Here is an 18,988-nt window from a genome sequence, read left to right as displayed (position 1 = left end):
AACTAAATGGTAAATATTATTTAAACGAAATTACCCAAGGGGAGTACTGTCCCTTGAACTTAATGAGGGTTTAAAACTATAAAATGACCCCTCTTTATTTGGGTAATTGGATAATTAGAGAAAATGACCTCTTATATCTGTTCTATTTTATAAATAATATTCAAATAAACGGATAGTTTTTTTCCCCAGGTAAATTTTTTTTGTACTATATTGTATATAGTAGAACAATCAAACGGTGTTGGTCATATTGGATTGTATTACCGAATGATAGATAAAAATCTACTATAATGTTTTACTGTTGTGCTTCCTATAAAAAACTATTGGAGGGAATGTCTTTTAGTAAACGCTTCTGAAAATTCGCGCTTTTCCATTGTATACTAAAACAACAAATCGAACGCCAGTTCTCTTTTGAAATACAGTTTGTTTAGGAACGATTACACCATACAAATACATTAGTTGAATGCACTTTTTACAAAAGAATCATCAGAAAACCAAAAAAGGGATACTCCCACTAAAATTAAACAAGGATCCAAGATTGGATCAATGACAAGCCAATTTTCTGAAGAATTACAAGGGGCAGTCGAGACTGGAAACTTCAAGACTACCATTATTATCATCACATCTAGCTCGAAAAAATAACACTGTTAATGTGTTTGAGAGATTGATCAGAAGATGAATAAGAAAACAATCGATACCAGTGCAGAAATATAATAAAAATAAGAAACGATAACACGTACTGTAGCTTAACTGAGACGGGAAATATCCACATCTTCTGGTATTCTGAATGTGTCAGCTGCCCCGAACTTTCTCCTCTCTTCGTAGTCCTCATCGGACTCATCATGGCTATCCTCTGCATCCTCATCATAATGACTAAGCGATGAACCCAACTTCGGGTCACTAATGCTTTTAGACTTGCAATCTTGGGTGGCCAACATGTTGACTTGGCCAAGATGAGAGATCTCAACCACAACTGTATTGTCATCAACAGGAAGAGGTTGTTTCCATGGCTCCCCGTCAAGTCTCATGTACGTGCAATCAGCCACACCCTTGTGGAATTCAAAACGGATACGATGTGCCTGACACAACATGTTCTTTTTCACTGAATAAAAAAATCATTGGAGGTTGACTTTACTTGTTACTCTTAGACCCACTTTTAAGAACTACCCGTAAACTCCATGTTCACGTTGGCAGTTGCTCCAAGATAATAAAAACAAATGATGCTCATAATGTAAACCTTAAGAAGTTTCTTACCTGAGCGAGTCGGGTACCATGCCCTTTAGGAGCAAGTAAAACAAGGCCGTGCCAAGCATCTCTAAAGCCCACTACCTCCAGACGACCATCGTCAACAAATGGTACAGTCAAATCTCTCTGTAGAGCATCAATACATCCATAAGATGGACAGCCAGATGTTCCAATTCAACTAAACTTTATTGCAGCTACTTTACTGCATCCTACTTTTAAAATGTATTTAGAATAAGCAATTAGTTTAAAGCATATTGAAACTCACATCTCGTTCTTTCTTTTCATTTGGTGTTCCCCAAGGGTTCAAACCTCCAGAAAAGCTTGGCAAGTTGAGACACAAAATTGATCTGATGCTGTTGTTTAAAAGACAAATAAAAATAAGAAGCAAGAACCATCTTGAGAGCATAGGTGCACCCCTCAGAGAAAATCAATAACCACTCTGTTTATTTTCACCTGCGAGGTATAAGGAGCTCTTCCCACTGGCTGCCGTGTCTTTTCATGATGCTAACCTTTGTAAGCTGTGCAATGTTCCTGTAGCAGCACTAAACTGTTAGAATTCTAATTCAGGGATATTTTGGCCAATTCATATTTGAGCAGATTAGTCATTATCTTCTTTCTCTAATAAGTATTTTATTGTTCGTTTTAAGCAGTTTTATGTGTGTGTACGAAGAGAGAGTTTGGGGGGGAGGGCGGGGGCTATGCTTGTCTCAGAAATATAATTTACTCAGTTTTATTAGAGAGAGAGGGAAATGCTCGTCTTTTGTAATATCTCACTCAGTTAAGAGGGCAGAGGGATCAAACTCAATCCCTAATTACTGCTCATTTTTTGTGGGGCAACCCTATTCTCCTCTCCCTTGCTTCTCTTCTCTCCTCTCCTATTCTAACATTGCAATTCTACATGGCATCATTAATATTAAAGAAACAAGAAAATCCTTCCTTATTGGAAATAACATTAACTGCATCAACCACTAAAGCTAATAAATACCTTGAGGAAGGATGAATGAGAGAAGCACAGAACCATCCTTGTGTACATCCCAGCTTAGCATATGTAGACTGGATCAGTAAAAAGTAACTAATATTGTTGAGTTCTGTGGACTTTAGGATAACAGCATCCAAGAAGTTCATAGGATATTACCTGATTGACTAACTGATTTTTGAATTTCTCTGGATGCAATTTCCTCTCAGAATGAAATGCATATGATACTTGAGCATCCATTCCTGTAAATCCATGACAAGTCTTTAGATCCATTAACAAAATAATGCATCTACAAACAAATATAACTTTTTAGGTCCCTATTAGGGCCACCCTTGGAAGTCAATCTAACATGAAAGTGAACTGACAAGGCATAACAAAACCATTCCTCTTGCTGTTGATCAAATCGAACAAAAACTAGAGGAATCATGAAAAATAAATCACAATGGTAATTGAACTGAGAAATAGGTACATAGTTCAAATATATGTAACAAGAGAAATGCGCAACACTGTCAAAGTGAAATATGTTATCAATATAGAGCATTTCCCTGTAAATCAATTGATATATCTCTCGTTTTCAAAAAAAATAAAAAAAATCATATATCTCTCTGTTACTTGTCTGCTAGCTACAAAATTCTCCCATAGAAAGGTGTATTATAGGGACTCTCTCTCTCTCTCATTTATATCACCAATAAATAAATATCATAACATAACAATGTTTTGTAATTTAAATCACTAGTAATCCCACCTTTCTGCCATCTGCCTGTGACGACCATCTGTTGCATCATGTTCTCCACAGATTTTGGGAAAGTATGACCAATGTTGTCATAGATAACAGATACTTCCATGTATCCCATGTCAGAATACCTATCATACTGAATGATGTTTATATCCAAGTTGAACAGTTTTAACTCGTATTTTTCTGACTTGAATTCCTATTCATGTCTCATTCTAGAGTGTCTCACTCCATATGAACTTTTGGCCTATCACAAACAAGATACATACTTGGAATCTAAATTCTTACCCATGCTGAAGTAGTTCCAAAATCCCCCTCGAAATGTATGATAACCTTCCTAAACAAGATGCCACCATGAATCAAAATGTGGTGAAAAATAATTGGCCACAAGAAAAGTAGCATTACTAACTTGTTATATAATTAAAATTTTCAATTTTTCACTTAGAAATTGTCTAATAAACTCCACGGAAGTTTGTAACCAAGGAAAGAGCTAGGAAGGTGCTCACCTGGTTTAGAGAATCAGTATTAGACACACGATGAAAAGCATGCAAAGAGTGTGGCAACTCTAAAGGTGCAATAGGCTCACAAGAACCTTCTTTTGGAGCTTTCATCCTCATGATAATATGCCAACTGTTATGAATGCAACAAGCAACACCAATTAGTACGACTTTATTGAGATCAAAATTTAGTTTTCTCAATATTATTTATCCGAAATATTACCATTTAAAATTACATAATTGTATAGAATTAGCATATAGATGCTATGGAATTTTATATGACTTCACATTATTCCAATAAATCAAATTCAATTTTTTTAAGACAACTCAAACTCAAACTCATGTTAATTCTAAATTGGGTTATCTTACCAAGATTTAGGGCCACATCTTGAGCTAAAATTATATTGATAGGTCATAGTCTGATATGATTCTCAAAATTGACCCATAAAAGTTATCCTCAAAATCAGCAGACTTCTGTAATAAGCCTAGTTATTACAGAACTGTAAGTTGTTACCCAAAATGGGAAATGCACTGCTGTGAGGCGGTATTAAGAAACTCCTTGAAAGCTAGTTATGTTAAATCCTAAAGAAAGCTACAAGGATGTAGGGGTGGCATCGAGTCGAGCCAAGCTCGAACCTGCATACGTTCAAATTGGGCTTGATTTAAATACTTCGAACTCGAGCTGAGCTCAGCCTCGAGCCCAATAATTTCAATTGAATTTGAGCTCGAGCTCGAGCTCGAGCCAAGTTCAAAATCCAACTTATATTTAAAACTTTGCATAAAATACATGTCTCAATTTGGGTACTGGATTCCGTGGGCATTGGAGGTTCATCCAATCGAAGTGCCAAGTCAAGGTCCATGCACCCCAATGACAAGAGAATTTTCTCCTTCCAATCAGTATAATTGTCTCTATTTAGAGGAATAATATAGAAAGAATCAAAATTTGGAACAAAATAAACAACAAGCTTACTAAAACATGTAATGAAGCCAAATATTGAATATTTACCCATGTAAATAAATTCAAACAAATAAATCAACATGTCATTATAATCTTTCCAATTGACAACTAGAATTTTTTTTTTTTTGAAAATTTTCCTTCCCATCCTGATTAATCATTTGAATATAACATTTGCTCTGTGGGGTTAAATTATTATATCTCCATGATTAATCAAAATTTTTTATGTCATTAACTTTATGTGACAAAGCTTAATGTCACTAAATATTTTCATAATTAAGAATGATGTGGCTATTACTTAATTATTCAAATGTAAACACAAATATGACACCAAAATAATTGTCTAAAATTGATGCCAATTATTAATTCCTTATATTTAGGTCAACCAAAAATTGGTCATAAAAAATTATTATAAATATGCATTTATACATTCATATATGCATGTAAAATTATTTAATTCATATGAATTAAATGAGAAATGGCATAAAGAACAAATATATTGATTTTCTAGTTATTCAAAAATTTATTAAATGTATCCAATGATAACACTCAAGGTGAGATGCCCTAGAGGCCATTCCCCAAAAAATTAAGTTGAGGTCGTGGGTTCAAATCCCACACTCAACAAAAAAAAAAATTTAGGATTACCGAGTAGGTCATGCCTTCACTCAGACGACTCGGTTGCGCAGTTTGGAACGGGGAGTCCGAACCAACTCGTCATTTTAAAGCCCACTTCTTTCATATGAATCATTTAATTTTTTCTTTTATTTCTGCGTGTTGGAGGTCGTCTTCAACCTCCAACCACGCGCAAAGAGCAACGCCCTGCGCCAGCCTCTATCACCACCTCGACGCCAGCACACCCAGTGCCGGCCTTGGCTATGTTCCAACATGCTGCAGAGCCAAGAGCGCATGATGGACGACGCGTAGGGAAATCTGCAGTCGTCGACATCACGACTGACGCTCAACCAAGGCAGCGCCTGTCTTAGCCGAGGATCGGTCGTACCGGAAAGCTGGTTCTATCGATAGGTTGACGCCAACGTGCAATAGGCTGATGCGCAAATCTGGTGCACACAACTCCTAGAAACGTCGGTTTGCATTCGTCGAAAAATTGGGAGAATGAAAGGTTTCAACGTCTGGTCCCAAGTCCCGACTCTTGACCTTGGGTTTAAGTAAACGAGCCAGTTCGCAAGCTCATGAATTGAACCAAGCCTCGTTCGGGTTCAACCCGTTTACTTAAACGAGTTGGAAATCCGATCTCGAATCAACTCGAATCAAACCGATCCGGAACTGAGTTGAGCTCGAGTTATTCACGAACCGGCTCAGTTTGATGCCACCCCAACAAGGATGCTTCAATTATCTCAAAGAAGTATGTCATTGACCAGCCACTACTAATGAAAAGATGGTACCTATCAATTTTCATTTCTCTGGCAGCTATGACTTGAGCAAGAAATGACTTAACTGACTCAGCATCTGTACCAGGGTTTTTCTTTCCCTGTAAATCCAAAACAAAAGCTTGTTATGGAAGTCCTGAAGTAAAACAGTTCAAAAGAGATTTAAAAGTATGCATGTAGATAAAATAGTAAAGGTATGTGATGCAGCACATGGGTTTGGATTGAAGGAATAAGAAATTGAAAGCTTCCTTTAGAGGTAACCTAGATTTCAACAATATAAAAAAACTATAATATGAACCAAAGTTTGATAGGTAAAACTTCAGAACAAAAAAGTATGACTTCTACAGCAATTAAGAAAATAGCAAACAGGAAAAAGATCAAAAGGATAAAGTTATCCATCAAAGAGCAAAAACCAAAATTTAATTAATGACTCGATGAACAAACAATTTCCTTATTGTATATGAAGCCCTTTTATTGACATGGAAACTCAATAAAACAGGAATCTTCTCAGCAAAATTCTTGAAAATAGTCTTTAACTAGTAGCCAATAAATCTTGATTTAACTTGCTAAACAGTAAATTTGAAAATAGGAAATAACTTCTAACTTGTAGAGTTACTAACTTTAGGCTTTACTAGTTTAGAAACAAAAAGCTCCAAAGCAAAAAAACGAAAAACTACTACTACTTGAAGCTTTCTAATTGGAGCTTTTAACGAAAAAAGTTGTTATCCAAGTGATGCTCTAAACCAAATCAGCAAATTACTCTTTTATGAAAATGTCCAACTACAGCAAACTGCCATTTTTAGACTTTCTATTTGTTGAAGTAGGAAATAGCAGCTTATAGATTTCTCAATTTAAGCCTTTTTTATTTTAGAAACTTGAACTTAAATTAGGAAAGTCAGCTTTGTTTAAATTGAATATCCTTCTCTTATACTTGAGCCTCCCTCTCTTTAAAGTGGGTCTCCTTCTCCTTTCATAAACATAAGTGAACTTGGAGCGATCTCATGTCTATAAGTATTCTTGAGTTAATTCTTCAACATTATCATTTACTGCATTAATATGTACACTAGAAAGAACAAAATTGGAGATATGCATTGCTGCACAAGGCAAAGTGGCTAACCAGTTCCTCAGTTACCCTGACAATGATCGAGCAATACCAGAATAGCAGTTCATATACACTCAAGACAATTGGTTTTTAGTTCTTCAGGTCATACATACCCAACCAAATGAAAATGGAAGGTTGTTTCCAGTTCCCAATGGTACTGTCGCAATGGGAGGAAGCGGAGCCAGTTTCAGATCTGAAACTACACCAAGAAGCCAACTTGCAGTACCATCTCCACCTGCAACCTGATGCAGTGCATTCAGAGAAGATATAAATGTAGGAGACCGTAAATACTGAAACACGCTTCTATATTAATCTTGAAGAATAATCCCCACAAGCCATGTCCATGTAGAACAAAATATGTATGACTCACAATTAATTTCAGCCTCTTCTGAATTTCACTGGCAAAATCATCGTTACAAGATTTAAGCGTTTCCAAGTTGTGATAAAGCTTGTGCAGCACCTTATCTGGAGCTTCATCTCCCAGATCGAAAACCTGAAAGTTACATTCACCTGGATTAAACGCAAGTGGGAAGACACATGTTGAACCCAGCGTTTCCAGCAAGAATAATAGTAGTATCACTCTTAGGTTTCATGAGTTATTCTTCAAGATAATCGTATAATGCACCTTAGCCACACCTGAGATTTATTGAGAAGACCACGATAGGTAGCCAGCAAATCACCACCAAGCTGACCTCCACTTCTTGAGTTGATGAACACTATCACAGGACACTCAGGGATATGCATAGGAGACTTCACGACTGCTTGTGGCTCAAATATGTAGTCCGGGATATAGAACTGCTGCAAAAATGCCTCCTTGTCACCCATTCTTTTGCCAGAACTGCAATTTTAAACCACCATGTTCCGAATAATGTCAAATATATGAATTTGAAAGGTCTGAGAAAGAGAAATTCCTACTACAAGTCCTATAATTAGGTCTATAAAAGTGCACAAACAAAAGTTCCACATATAACATAAGTACATTAGAAAAGCCTTATGCAGGAATTTGTCACAAAAAACCACTTAGTCCTGTATAACGCATCACTTTAGTATTTCCTGTCTACCAGTTCCCCAACTGTCTCAGTAGCCATGTAACCACTAATTTGACAGTTTGTTGAAGAACGTAAAGGATGAATCCATTATCTGAAAATCACATGCCTTAAAACAAAAGAACATCTGATATTTGGCCACCAATAAAAATGAAAAAAAGGCCACTGATATTTTCAGCATTGAGGGCAGAGTTCCATCTTCAGGTGGCTCAATTCATCAAATCAACCTCTTCAGTGTGATACCTTATGTAGCCTTTCATGAGCAACTGGTTCAACTGAGTGCTTAGCTTTTTTACTACTCAATTAAAAAAGCACAGGGGCTTCAATCATTAGCAATAGTAAGGCCTCTAACCCTTGTACAAGTGGGTATGGCACTATTAGATGGGAGAGTTCTAAGCGAGTTAAACTAATTAGCAGCGATAGTCGAATATCCAGACAAGGTTCACTGTTTAAGGCCTATAAATGTTTAATCAACATATAGACGTTCCTGTATACATTCAATACAATGTTAAAAAACACATGATGTTCCTCGTTTTGATAAAACTACATGATCCACCACCAGCATCTTTCCCGCAAACAAATATTGCCTTCAGAGATCTAAACAGATGTAGCTTCTGACTGTGTAAAAGTTTTAGGAGGCGAAAACATATCAAGAACTCCCTAAACTGCACTAGTAAAACTTCTTAAAATTACGTAATTGGTAATTCAAGCCAAGCATGACAAGATATCTCCGCTATCTTTTAACGAGACCCGACGATACAACTCTAATCGATAAACAGGAAAAGATGACCAAGAGGAATATAACTCAATTGTACTGATCTTGTCGAACTGCGGATCAGGATCTGCATCATACTAGACAAAAAATTCAATGAAATAGAAAGATACTGATTTTCGATGCCTATGCTGTAGTTCATCGAGAACCTCATGTGCATACATGTTCTACCTTTTCGACCGACGAATATCAACGAAAAGATGCTTAAGATCGTGGCTTAGGAGTCGAGATCGGAACATTCTGAAATAACCGAAGATTCGGATCTTTTGCGAAAAGCTTACAGAATCTTAGAAAAGAAGCTTACCAAAGGAGAACAACTCCAACGAAGGCTGTCTTAAAAGAATCCTTACACGGCTACTAGCAGACTTTCTCGAAGGTCAGAGACTCAGAATGAACGAAGAAACTCTCAGAAGAAAAAGACAACGAATTGAGACAGACAGCCGGGGCCTTTTCCTGAATTGAATACGGGCAAGATAATAAACTTCGAACCACCGAGGATTTATAAATGCAGCGAGAAGCCAGAAAGTCGTGAAAAAGCACCTGCTTTCCGCGAAAATGTTGGTATTCAGCTGAATTAATTGCCGGACGAAGCTGACGGAGTGCTGGTGTCCCTCCACAAGATAAAAGCACCCGCTCCGTGTGAGATATTACGAATATCTCACGTGGTAATTAGAATCTCTAAAATGTTATCCTCCAGGCCTAGGTTAAGGGAAGTATGAGTTGGACGGGCCCTGGTATATACGATGATAACTTTGCCACGAAGGATGATGCTACATCCGCGTCACTGAAACTTTTCCTGGTGGAAGATGAAATTTCGTAAAAGTGTCGTGGTGATATTCCCCTACTTACTTGATCTTCGCCACGAAGGATGATGCTACATCCGCGTCACTTAAACTTTTCCTGGTGGAAGATGAAGTTTCGTAGAAGCGTCGTGGTGATATTCCCCTCATAAACGTCAATTTGTCATGATCCTTTTTCACACTACAATTAGAAACAGCCGTAGTGATGAGCTCAGACCAGCCATCTTTTGCGTCTTGTTTACGACCAATCGAAGATAAACTAGGTGGATATGGTTCGGGTCACGAGTAATAGATGAAGTATATGTAGGAGACATTGAAAGACCCAAATACATTATGAGTAATGATTTTCTGTATAAATTTAAAATATATGTTCATATTTGATTACGAAGTTTGGTTAAAAAAGTAAACTCATAACTCACATTTTTACAAATTGGCAAGTGTATGTTAATTTGCATATTTCGTTATTTTGATGCATTCAAGAGGAGAAAATATAGGAAAGAGTTCCTCCTCTCAATTAACTGATCAGTGCTAGAGTTGGAAGTGAAACTGGTGGAAGTGGATTGGGATTTATTATGATAGCTTATGCTGGCTGTGTAACATGAACAAAGAGGCTCTCAACTCTGCAGGATAATGAGGCCTAAATATTGAATATTTGCTCCAGGTTCTCCTTGGTGCTATTTCTTGTATAGTAGCCATTGACTGTTAGTATATTTTTCTTTCAACTTATCTTATTCTGAATCTGACTTTTAAGTTCAATAAATTGACATCTTAAGTGATTTGGTTTTCACTGGGGCAATGTTGTTAAAACCCAACTGGCTATCAAACCGCATGGGTGGCCATTTTGGTCTAATTCTGTTAGACTGGATTTAACTAGTAGTTGAACCACCCGGTCCGGTCCGAGTAAAAATGTTTTGTCAAGTTCGTTACAGATATCCCCAGAGGGCGGGCCCCAAGGAAAAAATGAAAACGAGTGCTTCTTAATGGCATGTTCGTAATACTATGAGGGTACCGATCGCTGCTCCGGTAATTTCTTCTGCTGGATATCCGAATACGAGGTATCTGCTCCGTGCGAACAAATAAAATCCCTCTCGACTCTCAAGACCCGCCAATTTCCGTCTATTCGTCTTATTTTCCAAAATCCCGGCCACGACGAGAGCTCCAAAGCCTTACTGGTGGCCATGAATCTAGTACATTTCTCTTCGCGAATTCCCATTCATCGATGCAGAAGTTCAAATTCGTCCTCTCGCGGCTTCTCCATAAGGTAGTTTGCTTCTACGTATGCTTCGTTGCTCAATGCCGTTCTTCGTTTGCTAGTGGAATCTAGGTAAAAAAAATTCTTCTACTTTTACACCTCAGGTCGAGCCTTCCATTTTTACCTGAAAAGGCGAAGTACTACAAAGAGCTAGAAGTAGCAGTAGATGCTGTAGAGAAAGCTTGCCGACTCTGTGTTGATGTACATTTGTGGACTTCGTGAAGCTAATTAGTTCTTCTTTTTTTTACTTTTTTCTTCAAATGTATATGAATTATTTCTTTTTGTCGTTGATAAGGTTAAGAAATCTCTATTTTCTGGTGTGGAGCGAATTCTCCACAAAAACGATCAGACACCAGTTACAATCGCTGATTTCGGAGTTCAGGCGTTGATCAGCCTAGGTAGAAAATATCTAAATAGTGACATCTCAAGTAAATTCTGTGTCATTCTTTATTCGACTTTTATCTGGAATCCGATCCTCTAGTTTTATTTTTTGTTTTTTACTTTCCATTTTAAATCTCGGAATCCTCTAAATAATTGTAATATGCATTAAGATAAAATTGAAGGAAGAAGCATGTTAGAGTCTACAACGTGATAAAGAAGTTGTAGATAGATCCAGTATTTTTTATTTTTTTTCGTCTTTAAAGTTTGGAATGCTCTAATAGTACAGATGTGCAGTAAAGTAACACTGATAAAGAAAAATAACAAATACTAGATTCTGTAATTTTTAAAAAAAAATCTGCCTTTTTTTAACTTATCTGCGTGTGTTGACTTTCTGCTCGACACGTGTTTATGTAAGTTCTCCAAGGACTTATTAACTAAATTATTGAAGATTAATTCTTTGGAATGTCTTTTCTTTTTTTATAACAAATTGTTGAACTTGTTGCTCTATACTGGTTGGTATACTCACATATATGCTCATAATTTGAGATTGTAGAGCTTGGAAGAGCATTTCCTTCCATCCCATTAGTGGCTGAAGAGGATTCAGCTTTCCTACGGTCCAGCTTGGAAAATTCTGAAAAAGAAAAACTTTCCTCGAGTAACTTCCTGGTGGACTCTGTATTCGATGCTGTAAGCGATAAAGCAAGTGCCATAGGTGAATCATTAAGTCATAATGATGTCCTGGATGCAATTGATAGAGGAGGCAAAATTACTGTTGGTTTTGGCACAAAACCAGCCACTTACTGGGTGAGCTTCCTTTATGAACTTATAACTCCAATTGATTCATCATTTCATTGAAGTTCAGATAATACTACATGAGCTGCCTTACTAAAAAAAAACTGTTAGTTTGACATGGAATCCTCTCAGAATTGGGCATATCAACAGACATCCAATTTCTGTGTTGTTCATTCTTTGGTCTTAAAGCATTTTCTTTTTGTTCAAGGTCTAAACTTCAGCAATTTGATTTATGGGCCATTCTTTTTGTGTGTAGGACACTAATCCTGCTCATTTTACCTTTCTTTTAAGGACAATGGGAATTTTATTTCGATACGAACCTTGAACATCATTAAGATAAAGGTTTACTCTACTACATCAACATACCTAACTAGAATTTCACGAAGTACTTGGATCATTTCATTCTTCTAAGAAAGACTGCATATCAAAGGTTTTAGTTCTTGAATCATGACACTTGGGAGGTACCAATTTGACTTGCTGAGGTAAACATCAGAAACTTGGAAAAGTTGCATGAAATTCATATTCTTTTTTGTTTTCTTAAAGGACATGGCCGCATGGATGGCTCAATTCTCTACTGTTAAATTTTCCATAAGCACTCTCTTGGAAAGTTGAATTTCTTACCTTTATGTCTATTTATTAATGAGTTCATACACTTGACTCAGGTGCTTGATCCAATTGATGGAACACGAGGGTTTTTAAAAGGCAGTGATGCCCTGTACGTGGTAAATTTCACTGTTCTCTTTCACCAACTTTACCTGGGTTTTCTGTGTCGGTGGATGTGCACCAGTACTTTTGTAGTAGTCCAGAACAATCAAACTGAAAGTTCAATCCTTTTTAATGATTAGGATAATTTTGCAAAAGTTTGAGTGAATTTCTTCCTAGTTTTGACTGCAGGAAGCATTTTTCAGGCTCATTGTAAACATGAGTATGCTCCTTATTCTCTGAATTTCAAGTGTATCAATATTCAAATGTTGCTTTCTTTATTCAGCTAAGGAAGAATGCCGGATTTTCAGGTTGGTTTGGCTCTTGTAGTGGAAGGAAATATTGTTGTAGGTGTTATGGGTTGTCCTAACTGGAAGGAGTGTGTTCCAACTGGTGATGTACTTGGAGATGAAACTGGTGGATCTGGATCAGGAATTATTATGATTGCCCATACTAGATGTGGAACATGGGCAAAGAGGCTTCCAACTATGCTGGATGACACAGCCTATTTATTGAATAAGTGGTCCAAGTGCTCTGTGGACAGTTGCTCTTTGGTTCATGAGGCAGGGTTCTGTATACCTGAGAGTCAAACATGGGAATCACTGCCTCTGTCTACTTCATTTGCAACAACAGATGCAGATAATGTTGGAGACAAACAAAAAGTCCTTCTTTTGCCGGCATGTTGTGGGAGGTTTTATTCTTATTTCTATTGTTTTGTTTTTAACTTTACTTATTTCTTCTCATTCCAAATCTGATTTTCTCTATCTGTATGCCCTACCTGGACCACTCACAGAATATCATACTGACATACATTATACAAGCAAATAATCTGATAACTTTGGATCTGAGCTGCTAGACTGCGATGCAAGTCTTCTGAATTGCTCAAACCCCTATAACTAGAAACCAATTTGATATCTGTCTTATTCTGTATCTACCTCAGCAGTGGTATTGCTGGATCTTTTTGAATCCATTAATCCGCAATTTTATTTCTGAGGATTATGGGGACATTTTTATGGGCAAAGGAGCTCTTCTGAAAATTACTGCATCAATTCTTTCTGAAGTAAATTAGTAGAACATTAAAAAGTGGCTTTGACTGAAAAGTTTTGAATCTTGCTACAAGACTCTTAAGTCTCATTTGTAAAAGACAGAATCTAAATATACTAAAGTTACTGGGGGATCTGTTTCTGATTATCTTCCTGAATAGATCATGAAAGAAATCTATGGAGGGACTGACTGCCTAATTAGCTCTTCTATTTTTCTTAATTTTTAATTTTTTGGTCCACTTTTCCTTATGATGACCTGATTTCATATTTATCTCTCTTTCTCTCTCTCTCTCTCTCTATACTGCTAATGTCTTGTTCCCATCGTTATTATGCTCTTATTGACAAAGTAGTATTCACCTTTTCCTATTTTGCAGCTTATGCAAATATTTAATGGTAGCTTTTGGTAGAGCTTCTGTCTTCATTGTTCGCGCTAGGTCAACAACTGTTATCAAGGTTTGTGCTAATAAGATCATGCTTGCATGTGATGTTTTCAATGATTGAGCTTTGGGAAAATCTGTATAATTTCTGTAGTAAACCAGAAGGGTTTATCAAACTGATTACTGTCCTAATGATTATTGACTTCATACCTGCATGGAATGCCCATAATGAGTGAACCTCAACAGATCTACACTATTTCTTAGACAAACTACTGAGGTCTGCTGTGATGATTTACTTTATCTGTGGTACAGGCCTGGGATCATGCAGTAGGAATGATTTGTGTGCACGAGGCAGGTGGACAGGTACTGTGTCTCAGTTTTTGTGGAATTTTACTTGCTTATCCTTTATGATACTAATGTTTTATTTGACTCTTAAAAGTTTAATTATCCTGTTTTGATAAAGTACTGTGAAATGTAATTGCTGTATTATGTTTCTCAGGTTCCAGTAAAGATTCATTTACTCTGGCATCCAAACCAAGACAGAAATTGGAAAATTAAATAAAATTTCCTATTCACATTTCTTCACACTATGGTTCCTTTTTTATGCATTTATAATTGTTATTTTTTCTTTTTATTTTTCTTTTTTTGTGTAACTTAGTTGCCTTTTCCCACTCTGTTATGACTTATGATTACTACCTCTTATATCGTCTTAATTTTGCATCACCTATAATAAAGGAATTTTTCACGAATATTAGCTAATTTACTACCTCATCTATTATCTTAGTTTTAGAAGCTTTTTCTCATTGCTGGTTCAGTGGCTGATAAGTATATCCAGAAGGGTGAAGATAACAATGATGAAAGTGTGTCTGGAAAACTTAAATCACATATCAATGAAAGCTGCAAATAATAAAGAAGTATGAAGAAAGAAAATTCCTATTGATGACCCCATTATGGTGGGGATGAGGTTCCAATGATGTCACTATCTGGTGTTCAAATGGAATTCATTTCTGTTGTCATATCATACACTTTTTATGACCTTTCTCCCTGATGAATGTTTCATGTATACTACATATTGTACTTTCTATTGTTTGTAGCAGCCTTCTAGGAATTTTCAGTTGTCATTCACTTTTCTCTTATGAAAACTTTGTATTTGATTAACGTATGGATGCAAGTCCATAAGTTAAATGCGATTTTTGTTTTATCTAAACACATCTTAATTATTTTAAAAAATAGGTCTAAATTAGACTTCTCTCTTGGATTTGTGTGTTATATTGTTCTTATTGACACACTCAAAGCAAAGAATGTGTTTATTTTCAAGCCAGTGCTAAAGGCTTAGTCATGAGCCTTAGTCATGAGAGAGATCTGATACAATAATATTTCATGTATATTACATGTTGTACTTTCTATTGTACTTTCTATTGTACTTTCCAGGAACTGTTTGTACTTTTCTCTCATGAAAAGTTCGTATTTAATTAATATTTGGATGCACGTCCATAAGTTAAATGAGAATTTTGTTTTATATAAAAGCATCTTAACTATTTTAAAAAATAGGTCTAAATTAGACTTCTCTCTTGAATTTCTGCTGTTATATTATTCTTATTGACACATTCAAAGCAAAGAATGTCTTTATTTTCAAGCCAATGCTAAAGGCTTAGTCATGAGAGAGATCTTATTCAATAAGTACTATATTGTTTTTTTTCCTTCCTCAAACTATTTCATCAGCCTTTCCGGTAAAAAGACTAAATTAATTGAGAAATACAAATCAATAAACCGCATATTTGAGAGTAATTGATTAGGAATTTGCTTTTGACACATTGGTGGTGAACTTCTCTCTTTACTTTCCCTGACCATGCATAATCAGGTGACGGACTGGAAGGGAAGTCCTCTGGATCTTGCAGCAGATGAAGTTGGTCGAAGAGTAATATTCCCTTCGGGTGGAGTGCTTGTGACAAATGGTAATTTACACATTCAAATCTTGCAGATGATTTCTACCAGTTTGCAAATGGTTTGATATTTGAATCTTAACTACCTTTTTTATGTAATATTTTTAACCAAACGATTATGTTTATTCATTAAATTAATGTATGGCATGAGGTAAATAATGAGTTTCTCACCTCTGCACTTCACATCTTTTTTGATACTTGACACCATGCATTTTTTTATGTTTTCTAGACATTATATTTGATCCATTGCTGAAAACATTGACATAATGTAATTTATGATTAATTGATCTACGTTTTGCTTCATTTTTTATGCATGAAGTGTTTGCTAGAAATTGACATATGCCTTAGGCCCCTGGCCTGTTTTCTGCCTTGTGTCTTCGCTGAATGTTTTGCCTGATAAACTAAGAACTAACACTGAACCATATAAACTTTAGGCATTGTTTGTGTACTGACACTAGATTTATATACAGCCTTAGCACATTAACGAGCTGCTGGGGCAAGTCAGAGAGAAATGATAGAGGTTCAATTAAGTGAAAATTTCAGTTGAATAGGCTCTGAGTTTCAAACTGTTGATCACAAAAAATGTCGACAAATTTATACTTGTACATGTGCTCAATGTTTTAGAGTAGTTGTTTGAGAGTAACAGTTGCTGTGTGTGTCTGTTTTGGGGCGGGGGGGGGGGGGGATAGTCCTCCGTTGGCCTGGAAAGATCCAATATTTATTTGATGGCAAACATTCCTTACCTTGGCTAGTGATTTTTTGAGGAATTGGTCTAACTTCTCACCCCATGTTTATGTTTTATGTGACCTCTGTGGTCCATATGTGCATGTTCTCCATGCCTTGAACTGGTTCTCTGTTTCGGTCTTAGACACAAGGAGTGTTAATGGTATAACACTCTACCAACCTATACCTGTCCATGTGCTCCATGTCTTAGGCTACCCGTCTGAGAGTCAGAGTTGTGTGGGAGAATACTCCAAACATTGGTTTGAGTTTAAAAAGATCCAAAGCTCATTAGTTGTGGAAAGCCCTCTAACTTTGGCTTATCAGTGTGGGAGTAACGGGCCTATCTTTAACTCAAATAAGTGGTGGTATAGTTGAACTTGAACTTTGATCATTTAAAAATTCTACTTGACTTGGTGGAAGATGAAGGGATCAAGGCATTCATGTCATTTTAGCTCAAAAGCAGGAGTGACACTAGGTTTTGTTAGTTCCCACTGTACACATAATAGATATCATGATCCTCAATAAATTCACTGATCAAGTTTTCAAGCATTTTCTGGCTCAGTTAATTGTTTGCACTCATCTTAATAGCTGATGTCGGTGGCACCAAATAATGGGGCTTGGATCATGGAATGACAAAATATTGGGTTAGCTAAGATCAAGCCTCTACGGATGTGGACTGCACTAAATTCTAGTGCATAGTGTTTTAAGTTACGATAGGATCTAATCAGTTCTTCAGTTCCACTTGAATTTTCATGTTAAGATCCTTAACAAACCGAAGTCTGCAATAAATTCTATTTATTTTGATCCTAAGTTCTTGCTGAATAATGACTTCAATTTGAATTTGGTTGTGTTAGAACTGTACCTTGATGCAGTGACGTAAAACCTAGCATTTGGTTTGTTCAAAACTTTTTAGAAGTTATATAACTATTAGATTTTGTTGGATTTATGTGCCTGTTAGTCATGTTTGCTGTCCACTCTTAATCTATTTTTGGTCCTTACGATGAGGATCTGATTAGCTTCGCGTTTTAACTAGAACTGCAGATTGCATTTTGATATTCTTTCTTGCCTTAACCTTCAATTAGTGTAATCGAGTCTACGGGTATTTCTAACATAGCAATAGTGACCTCCTTTTTTAATCAACTAATTCAAGAGAGATTACACAAAACATCTAGAGTTATTTTTCTTCTGAGAGCAGGAAGATTTTATTAAAGTAAAAACTCTTTGTAAGTAAAGTCTGTCCATCCATCAATTCTGATTGTTTGCAAATGACAACTGGTTATTCCAGAAAGCCTTCGGTGCCATAAGGTCTACATGGTAGACAAGTGAAGCCTTATCAGAGGCACCTGAAGTTAGGAAGGTTTCTTGCAACAACTTTGTTAGTTAAACTGTTCGAGTTTCAAAAACTGAAAAGACTAATTGTTTGCCTCATGAGTTAGGGGAAAACTGTTGCCACGTACAGTCATGGTTTACAGCATTTGAATCATTGTCACCACAACCAGATTTTCTAGGCCTTCTTTTTCTATGTCATTCAAAGAGATCTTTTAAAGTCGCCACATGCCTATGGTCACGTACAATGGAGTAGGTACTTGTTAATGGATAATTGTTCATTAATTTAAACTATTGAAACATATATCTTGATAAACATAAATACATTAAAACTGTGGCCGAGATTGGAGCCTCATTACTGAGTACACTGTGCTGCTGCCATAGCATAGCAGAATTTGATACCATTTACCTACTACAGCCTTTAATTAATGTAAGCCGCACAGACCGCAGAAGAACATAAAGAAGTTTTTGTTGATAAACATGTGCATCTGCTCCCTATTGGGCATCTTCGAGGAAAGCCCATGAAACTCTTAATAACGGTCTGAATTGTTTGGAATGGAGATCATGGAAGATTTGTTTTGCAAAATTTTCTCGATTGAACAGATGTGAGGTGTTCTCACGGCAGATAATACTATAATGATTGATGTATGCGTGTTCTTCCCTAAGGTATGATATTTCTATGGTCTTCCTGTCTTGCTTGGCTATCATATTGGTACGTATGTATATTTTAGAAAATTATGCATGGTCACAAGACTGAGTGTCATGTAATAGTACTCTATATAATATAAACAAATATCATTGCCGCACACATTAGACCACTGTATAGTAGATTGAAGGATCACCTATCCCTAGCAATCCTAAAGAATGTGAATGCGGAGATAAAAAAAAAAAGCTGTGTACAAATAATCAAGTTTGTTGGATCTTTTGGACACCTCATG

The 18,988-nt window shown here is 36.4% G+C and overlaps 2 protein-coding genes across 5 annotated transcripts; one reads left to right on the top strand and one right to left on the bottom strand.

Annotated features, from left to right (window-relative positions):
- Positions 1-486: 486 nt before the first annotated feature.
- Positions 487-9,357, bottom strand: LOC137942618 (diacylglycerol kinase 1-like). Of its 3 annotated transcripts, XM_068788335.1 has the most exons (14): positions 9,252-9,357; positions 9,016-9,164; positions 7,530-7,731; positions 7,264-7,386; positions 7,007-7,135; positions 5,807-5,892; positions 3,458-3,581; positions 3,240-3,288; positions 2,378-2,460; positions 2,228-2,295; positions 1,696-1,773; positions 1,508-1,595; positions 1,252-1,368; positions 487-1,076 (listed from the first exon to the last, which is right to left on the bottom strand). In XM_068788335.1, exons 3-14 carry the CDS (start codon positions 7,716-7,718, stop codon positions 744-746), a joined length of 1,467 nt encoding a protein of 488 aa, XP_068644436.1. In that variant the 5' UTR covers positions 7,719-7,731; positions 9,016-9,164; positions 9,252-9,357; the 3' UTR covers positions 487-743. The 3 variants fall into 3 exon arrangements, with proteins under 3 accessions (XP_068644436.1, XP_068644435.1, XP_068644437.1); XM_068788334.1 differs by having other exon boundaries at positions 9,016-9,357; XM_068788336.1 differs by lacking the exon at positions 9,016-9,164.
- A 1,273-nt stretch (positions 9,358-10,630) lies between these two features.
- On the top strand, positions 10,631-16,205 carry LOC137942617 (putative 3'(2'),5'-bisphosphate nucleotidase, mitochondrial). 2 transcript variants are annotated; one of them, XM_068788332.1, is made up of 9 exons: positions 10,631-10,772; positions 10,868-10,964; positions 11,059-11,161; positions 11,698-11,948; positions 12,599-12,658; positions 12,950-13,329; positions 14,056-14,134; positions 14,371-14,421; positions 15,920-16,205. In XM_068788332.1, exons 1-9 carry the CDS (start codon positions 10,690-10,692, stop codon positions 16,067-16,069), a joined length of 1,254 nt encoding a protein of 417 aa, XP_068644433.1. In that variant the 5' UTR covers positions 10,631-10,689; the 3' UTR covers positions 16,070-16,205. The 2 variants fall into 2 exon arrangements, with proteins under 2 accessions (XP_068644433.1, XP_068644434.1); XM_068788333.1 differs by lacking the exons at positions 10,868-10,964; positions 11,059-11,161 and having other exon boundaries at positions 10,638-10,772; positions 11,691-11,948.
- Positions 16,206-18,988: the final 2,783 nt, after the last annotated feature.

Source organism: Aristolochia californica, unplaced genomic scaffold (genome assembly GCF_029961685.1).
Source record: "Aristolochia californica isolate CCGP_79_NKW_82.1479 unplaced genomic scaffold, dmAriCali1.0.hap1 SCAF_10, whole genome shotgun sequence".
Classification (NCBI taxonomy): domain Eukaryota; kingdom Viridiplantae; phylum Streptophyta; class Magnoliopsida; order Piperales; family Aristolochiaceae; genus Aristolochia; species Aristolochia californica.
The sequence above is the reverse complement of the archived record's forward strand: the minus strand, read 5'-3'. Positions and strand labels throughout refer to the sequence as shown.

Excerpts from the sequence above, each read along its gene's own strand:
- LOC137942618 (XM_068788334.1), bottom strand. The coding sequence starts at position 7,718 with ATGGGTGACAAGGAGGCATTTTTGCAGCAGTTCTATATCCCGGACTAC. Across the intron at positions 3,289-3,457 it reads ATACTGATTCTCTAAACCAG|GAAGGTTATCATACATTTCG; the intron begins GTGAGCACCTTC and ends CATCTTGTTTAG. Across the intron at positions 1,596-1,695 it reads GAGCTCCTTATACCTCGCAG|CATCAGATCAATTTTGTGTC; the intron begins GTGAAAATAAAC and ends TTTAAACAACAG.
- LOC137942617 (XM_068788332.1), top strand. The coding sequence starts at position 10,690 with ATGAATCTAGTACATTTCTCTTCGCGAATTCCCATTCATCGATGCAGA. Across the intron at positions 13,330-14,055 it reads TTGCCGGCATGTTGTGGGAG|CTTATGCAAATATTTAATGG; the intron begins GTTTTATTCTTA and ends CCTATTTTGCAG. Across the intron at positions 14,422-15,919 it reads TGCACGAGGCAGGTGGACAG|GTGACGGACTGGAAGGGAAG; the intron begins GTACTGTGTCTC and ends ATGCATAATCAG.